We start from the raw sequence: 7832 nt of genomic DNA on the forward strand, positions 1-7832 counted from the left end.
ATGTTTTCCACCTTTTGTATTAATCTGCACTGGCTACTATGAGCTGCCAAAACAAAAAACTTTGAAACAAAACTCAAATGCAGTTTCTGTTTTCAAGCTGCTGTGCAGTTTGACATGTGTTCTCCGTATATCTGCTCTAACAGGGTCTGTGGATAGACTGAGGCTACTCATTAAAGTTTTTTTTTTTTTTATTAGAGATCTTGTTTCAGCAAGAGTGAGCCTGAACCTTAAAGGCAAAGTAGGAAATAACAAACTGGAGTTAACATGATGACAAATTGTGGGGGCCAACATGAATGACAGAGTCTGCTCATCCAGTAGATTAAGGAGTTAACCTTGGGGCAATTTTATAGCCTGATTTAGATCTGTGTGACTTTGCAGCGGAGAGGAATAAGACGTGGCACTGCAGAGAATCTGTTCTTATTTGTTGACTCCATTGATATCCTCGGGAACCAGGCCTTCCATGACAGCACGCTTAGACTCCAGGATCTGTAAGAACCAAAGAGAGAGCAAAATAAAGCACACTGCCATGCTTGCTTCCTTCTCCAAACACAGCATGCACTCAGTAATCTCTTATGTAGGTACACCTGTATTAACAAAATTCTACATTTAAATAGTCTTTCGTGGATGCATTAAATTGTATGTTTAAGAGTTTAAAAAAAATATCTAACTATAAAACTACAGATATGATAGTGAAGCAGTTACCTGGAAGCTATCACTGAGGCCAGTGATGCTTTGCATGTTTGTGCTGTAGTACCCCAAAACGTACTGTCCACCTAACAGAGGAATCTGACCTTTATCCACAGAAATCTGCAACAACACATATGTGCATGTTAATGAATAATGCATTCATAAAGAATCTGTTAATATGACATAAACGCTGCACTTCTACTTTACCTGTATGACTTCATTTATCTCTGGCAGTTCATTTTCTCGAACCCAAACAAAGGTTTCATAGTCAGACGCAGTCTTAAATCCCACCTGAAGCGTAAGACAGTCAGTCCAAATCCACACAATTATAATATATAAGGTTTAAATGATTTGTTTATTGATTTTTGTTGTTTTTACATGAGTCCTAGTACCTTGTACAGGCCAATCCAGTCCCACGTAGAAGACATAAAGTCCTCCAGGACAGAGTAGGTCAAAAGTGCATCCTGGCCTGCGCTCCATATGCCCACAGGAGACACTCGCACCAGTGGTGTGTCAAAGACTTTTCTCAGCTGCGGGAAAGATAAGAGAAAAGAAAATATTTTTAAAGAACATTTGAAAAAGCAGAGGTCTATGCAGTGCATCTGCTCTCACCTCCAGGCTGAAGGTTGCAATGACAGGCTTGTGGTCACTGACTCCATAGCTCATGTCACTGGTGTATTTATCCTGGGTGACCAGGACTGGATACTCATCCTGTTCTTCATCTGTGGAAGTTGATGCCTTCTCATCATCTTCCTCTGATGGCAGGGGCTTGGGTTTGATGCGCCAGAGGATCCGGTCTGTCCATGCCGGCTTCCTCTTCTTTCCACTGAGAATAGAATAGAAGAACAGAATAAAATAGTTCTTTATTGTCATTGTATATCTACATCGAAATTATGGGTGCGCCACGCCGAGCATAATGAACATGGCTGTTGATTTTACAACTTCTATCTAAAAAAATTTTTTTTCTCTATTGCTTACCCTTTAACACATTTACATTTGTCTATCCATACAAATCTACATACTAATTCTTATGAAAAAACAAGTGCTGTTAAAGAATGCAAACCAAACACATACACATGCAGTACAAGGCTATACCTATAGTGTAGCATGCGTATGAGAAATGATGTAGGTTACATGCTAAGTAGCAGATAGTACCATTAACAGGGTATTACAGCTTATGCACACACTAATTTGCTGTGAAAAGCAAAATGTGGATTACACCGGAACAAAAAGAGGAAGGAGTGCAAACAGTGGGGTGCTGGGTGCAGAAGGGAGTTCTGGTCTAATGAATATGCAGAACATGTCTGCCATTTATCAGTCATATTATGCTTACAAAACCCATTTGAATCCTGTTGCTTATGCCAGTGTCTCCATACACTTTGTGAATGTGGGTTATATCTAAGTAACCCTCAAGGTGTCTATCCTATACACAGGACCGAGACACCCACCTAGGCAGATCTAGCATCCAGAACCAGGTCCCCAACCATTCAGAGAGGAGCACCCAGGTGAGAGACGTGAGGAGCAAGAAGAGGGTGGTGCCACAGAGCTGCAGGGGCCTTGTTTGTGTCAAGAATGGATATGAGTCGGAGAAAGAGCTGCTACCTTGTTCATCTATAAATCAGGTTTATAGATGCCATGGCTGCTTTGAGCTTCCATTTAGCGTTTTGCTACAACTAAAGATGTGGTGGCAAAAGCTGATAAAGGAATGTGGGGGATGCAAAACACAAAATAATTCTTACTTTAAACCCAACCATGTCTTTGGAGTGCTGTGCAAAATTAAAATGGAAACGAAGACACAAATAAGGCTTACAAAATTTGCAGATCATGTGTGTATAATACAGATTTTTTAGCATGTTACCTGGTGTCATAGGTGTCGGAGTTACGGTCAAACTTGTAGGTGGGTTTAAAATTTAACGGTCCCTCCTCAAATTCCTGCAGGAAAGCTTCCTTCTTCTTCATCATGATGAGCTGCAGGAAAATGAAAATAATGAGCAAGCGTGCGTTATTATGTGTGTGTGTGTCCTCACACTAGTACAATACCTGGTCTTTGCCCCACAGCAAATTTAGCCGGCCGCTGTTGATGGATGAGCGGAGAAAGTGCAAACCGTGATCTGCGATGCGGAAGTTCAGATCACCAAACCAGAACACCACCCTGTGAAAAAGCCGCAGAGCCACATTTTACTTGCACAGCAGCCCATGTTGCGTATATGCATAGTATTTGTGTGCCTCTGTGAAGGAATCCTGACTTGTGGTCCCGGATTTGTGGGGTGTCATAGATGTCAAAGTCTTGCGTCTCCAGTATGTACTCAAACTCGTCAACGCGCTGCAAAGCGTTGTTCATGTGAGCAGCTAGGTGGCAGTTGAGGAAGCAAATCATGTGTCCATAGAAGGAAAAGCGCACAGACACTCCTCCTTTGTTACCCTAACACAGACACACACAGGAGAACAAATACAGTCTGTGAAGAAGACTAATTATAAAAAAAGTATCTCTTTTAACTTGGATTATGGATTAGACACAAGTTTTCTATCCCAGTGTTCTGACTGCTTTCAGTGTTCTTTGTTTGTGATTTCTTTCTGTCAAAGCTGCTGCACATTTCACTAAACAAACACAATGGACCTTTCATGGTGCGTTTAAACCCTACAGCATCTGATGCCAATGGGATTCCTGGTGTGCACACAGTGTGGTTGTCTACAAGGTTCAGGGATAACCAGAGCTCCCATTCTAATTTCCTACCCAGTAGCCAAACACGCCGGTCCGAGTGTAGGTGGTCTGGATGTTTCTGATGTAGGGAAGATGAATCTGTTTGGCAAACAGCAGCAACAGCAAACCCTGCATCCTCACTGACGTGACCTAGACACAGATGGAGACAGTAAGATTGTATTAAAGTCAAAGTCAAAGTCCAAATTATTTATATAGCACATTTAAAACAACAACTGTTGACCAAGGTGCTGTACAATTAGGATAATTAAAAGAAATAAAAACATAGGGAGATACGATAAGAGTTAAGAAAAAGAATCATAAAATTATTAAATGTTGTAGATTATGCAGCGTTTCTTTTCTTTTTCTTTTCCTCTTTGAATCTCAAACAGTTTAACTGCAACAGCATAAAAATGTATGTAATAATATATTTTATGTCTCTTTTATGGATGAAAGAAAAATACAGGAGACTAAAGAGACACATGAAGACAAATATTTCTCCTTTTCCTTCTTTTGTCTTCTCCGACCTTGACAAAGCCTCTGGGTGCCAGTGAGTTCGTGAAGACATGGCTCCAGGAGTCTTCTGATATCAGGTCTGTGATGAACCTCACTGGGGTGGCGTTTACCTCCTGAAGGCTAACACACAGAAAAATAAAAAGAGACAAGTAATGACAGCCTAATGTCTTTGATTCCACTCCTGTGATTCATTATGAATGTATATATATATATATATATATATATATATATATATATATATATATATATATATATATATATATATATATATATATATATATATATATATATAAATAGATTATTAGCAACATTTGAAACTCAACTGTCAAAAATGTTATTTCTTACCCAATCACATAGAGATCTGGAGGCGGCTGGGCATCTAGTTGGAGCAAAGAGGTGGCATCTTCAGAAGGCTCTGCTGTGGCCACATTCCAGGTCACAATGTGGATCCTTGTGAGAAAAAACTCCCAAATATTATTTACAATGCTACAAAGCTATACACTGTGCATGCTCAACAGTTTGTGTCCTCAAAAAGAGCAACACTTATACCATAAAAATACAAAAAAAACCCAAACCTTGATAACATTTACTTTTCCAAAATACACACTTTTGTAATCTTACAAGTTAAGTGGAACCCACTAAGAACCACAGATATTATTTTCACAAATACCACTTTAAGAGCCTATTGATCATTTCTGCACTTTTTGATATGAACTATATTAGTTGCTATGGTATGCCTGTTTCTTCATGATAAATCAAAGTTTGAAGTGATTTTTCTTTTACAAGCTTTTTAAAAGCCCAAAGTGTTAAAGTCAACCTGAATGCATCTGTGGGAATGAAGCGTCCACAGAGCTGAAATGCTTCTTCCAGCGTGCGTGACACCTCTTCACTGGCTTCGTCGTCAGAGCTCATGTCCTCGATGCAGGTCAGCAGCTGGGACAAACGCTGGCGAAGAACCGTCTTCGACTTTGAGCCCTGAGATGCCGAGCTGCTCGTGCTGTCTGAGCGCACACGTGGACTGTCTGTTAAAAGTTCCATCTTTGAAGTTATGCCTTAAAAAAGGGTCTTCCCAGTGTATGTGACGTAGTAAAGTTCAGGAGGTTCTTCAGTGCACAGCAGTATTGAAAGTAACTACTTAAAATAAACATAAAGAAAGAGGGAAAATCCTACGGAAGACAGACCTTTGGCTTGACTTCTCCTCAGACTTCTGTGGTTGGGATAGTTGTAGCCATCTGATGCGAGAGGCCACCGGTCCCTTTGTCCACTCGACTGAGAGTAATATGAACTGATTCCTAGTTACTCAAATCTCTCTCTGCATGTGCTTCAGGCAGTTCTTCTTTAAAGTCCTCCAAAATAGCCAAGTTGAACAACTGAAACGCCGAGGGTGAAGGTTGCTGGTGGAGTCCTTTCTCTGGCAGAGTCTTGTGTGATCTGGCTCCGATGGAGCAGCGACTGACAAAGCAGTAGGGTTGACTCGGGAAAGCAGGCAAGAGTGAGTCAGATTTGGAGTATAATCGCAGGCAGGAGACAGGCATGTGAACTTGTGCGTGTGTTTTGCTGTGAGTGTGTGCAGCCAAAGAAAGTGTAAGAGGAGGCTGATCCTCCATCAGTATTGCTGCAAGACCTGGGCAAACCTTCAGCTTTTCTAAGAGGTTTATCACCGCTATTCTTCATCAGCGGAGCACATAGAACAATGCATGTGACCCACAATTACACCCATGCACTGGTGACGAGAGAAAATATCAGCTTTGGCTTCTTCTTTTAATTTGCTATTAAATTCTAAAAAATAACATGCTGATTGTTGTGTGTTACTGAATAAGTGTATGTAGCTGAATGGTTTATTAATGGATGTAAAGCAAAAATAATAAAATATTTGGATGCCTGTGGAAAATACGAAGAAATGGGGACAGGAATAAAGAAAAGTATTTATAATCCTTGGTGTCCCAATCCTCCCTTTCAGTTCATGTAACAGTGTCACATGCAAAGACTTAGGGCAAATTCTTTAGCAAGCAGAGGTGTTAAGTAGATAATCAAGGGGCCCACTGGTCAGAAATGATGAATAGAATACTATTTAAGTTTTCTCGCAGATCTAATAATACTCAGATCCAGCAGCCACAAGTTACTTATAAAGATTATGAAACTGATTATGAAATGCAAGCTGGGAGGGTTACTTTCTTTTGTTTTACTATCTCTACATGTGATCTGTGCTTTCCCTCACATTTATTTCCATCTCTGACTTTGTTCCTACCTACTTTGTATCCTTTCATTTACATTAGGAGACAAAGACAGAATTGTGCTGGTCTTACCTGCACTTGTCTGTTCCACCCCTGCCGGTGTTCATTTTCTCCCCTGTAGGCACACATACACACAGGCTTGGGAAAAATGTAAGCAAATAGAAATGCCATACGCTTTATCCTTACTACATTCAGTTTGCTGGGAGCATAGACCAGAGCCGGGCAAAAATAACTAAACAGACAAAGCCAAACCTGACAGGGATGCCCCGGAGTCATTTCTCAAATTGCTTTTTAATCACGTCTAATCATGGTTAGCCTCGGCCGTGTTAAAGTGACAGTGCCCTGAAGATCACATGTAAACACAGGAAGACTTGAGAGTCATTTTTGGACATATTTTAAATAAAACTTTATCAAAAATGCTGTAGAAATTATTTGACTTTTTAAAGCTAATTATAAATAGTGGGTGCAATGCATATTTGTTGCCGTTGGCTGCTCTGGCCTTTGAACTAGTTTTAAAGTAAGTAAAGAAAACAACAACAATGTCCTGGACTTGTGACTAGACTGTAACAGCAACACCTTGTCCTGTTTGTGTCAAAATTGTCTAATAACTGTGGCTTTGTTATGATAGCTTAGATTATTTGTTTTTCTGGGTTTCTTCCTCACCACCAACCCTTGCTGATGGCTGTGATTGGACACATTAAAATTAAATTCAACTGAATTTCATTTGGCCACTTGGGGGCAACAAGGTGCACAACAAGCTGCACGCTAACATATTTGTTATGGCTAACACTCTTTTAGCAAAGTAGTTGATGGTAGTTCATATAGATATAGATATTAGTCTACTGTTAAACTGGCAATATGACTACCCACATAACATATGTAAGTCCAGTGTCTTTACATTTTATCTCTTTTATTGTTGTTGTGCTCTTAATTTAGATCCACAGCAAAATATGTAATTTCTTACCTAGCTAACTGTTTAGAACATTAGCCAAATTAGCTAGTGAGGTCAATTTCATCGTATATCAGTGTAGATATTAACCACAATAACAACTTGTCACAATATAATAATCGAGGCTATGACAATATGCAAATTTTTATCAAAGAAGAAAAAAATACAATTTAAAAGGCAGAAATTATTTTATTTAGTCTTCTATTCTAGTGTCAACTTTTGTTATCGATATTATTTAATTTTAATTATGCATCAATTAAGTTAGTTGTTTTTCACTGACAAGTTTTTTGTTCTTTATAACAATGTTACTAACTTCTGTTTTCTTTACCCTTATTATAAGCCCCTCCTTGAAAAAGTAACGAAGTCCTAACTTTGGTATTTTAAATTGACCAGTGATTGCAAGAGAAACAGATTGTTGTGCCGTATTCATACTTGCCAACTGCTAGTGTGCTGTAACAAAAACCCAAAAAACAAAAAACCCCACGCAAACAAGTTACTGAGATCGTTTTGCCTTATGAGAACAAAAGCATCCCTCTGTCTAACTAAACCATTACCTTTGTCTGTGTGTCTGTCTTGTGGTATCCGGAAAAGCAGTAGACGCTGTGTGCACAGATGACAGAGATGTCCAAAGGGAATCTGTTTTCCTGTGGTGAGGCTGGTTTGACTGTTTGATACTGTTTTTGGTTTCCTCACTTTGTTCTCAGCTGCTCCCCTCCTGGGTGCAAATTCCCACACACAGCCCACGCTG

At 39.6% G+C, this 7832-nt stretch overlaps 1 protein-coding gene across 4 annotated transcripts; it reads right to left on the bottom strand.

Moving 5' to 3' along the window:
- On the bottom strand, nt 1-7832 carry inpp5kb (inositol polyphosphate-5-phosphatase Kb). 4 transcript variants are annotated; one of them, XM_026183240.2, is made up of 14 exons: nt 7639-7832; nt 6208-6250; nt 4247-4351; nt 3913-4021; nt 3422-3538; nt 2934-3109; nt 2728-2839; nt 2546-2655; nt 2427-2453; nt 1300-1513; nt 1080-1217; nt 895-978; nt 703-807; nt 1-486 (listed from the first exon to the last, which is right to left on the bottom strand). In XM_026183240.2, the coding sequence occupies exons 2-14, from the start codon at nt 6240-6242 to the stop codon at nt 418-420; spliced, it is 1401 nt and encodes a 466-aa protein (XP_026039025.2). In that variant the 5' UTR covers nt 6243-6250; nt 7639-7832; the 3' UTR covers nt 1-417. The 4 variants fall into 4 exon arrangements, with proteins under 4 accessions (XP_026039025.2, XP_080163224.1, XP_026039023.2 ...); XM_080307098.1 differs by lacking the exon at nt 2427-2453 and having other exon boundaries at nt 7639-7778; XM_026183238.2 differs by lacking the exons at nt 6208-6250; nt 7639-7832 and adding an exon at nt 4719-5110.

This window comes from Astatotilapia calliptera, chromosome 10 (genome assembly GCF_964374335.1).
Source record: "Astatotilapia calliptera chromosome 10, fAstCal68.1, whole genome shotgun sequence".
NCBI lineage: Eukaryota > Metazoa > Chordata > Actinopteri > Cichliformes > Cichlidae > Astatotilapia > Astatotilapia calliptera.

Coding starts and splice junctions, on each gene's coding strand:
- inpp5kb (XM_026183238.2), bottom strand. CDS start 4,939: ATGGAACTTTTAACAGACAGTCCACGTGTGCGCTCAGACAGCACGAGC. Junction 2,840..2,933: donor CCACAAATCCGGGACCACAA/GTCAGGATTCCT, acceptor GCTTTTTCACAG/GGTGGTGTTCTGGTTTGGTG. Junction 979..1,079: donor ACTGGATTGGCCTGTACAAG/GTACTAGGACTC, acceptor CTTACGCTTCAG/GTGGGATTTAAGACTGCGTC.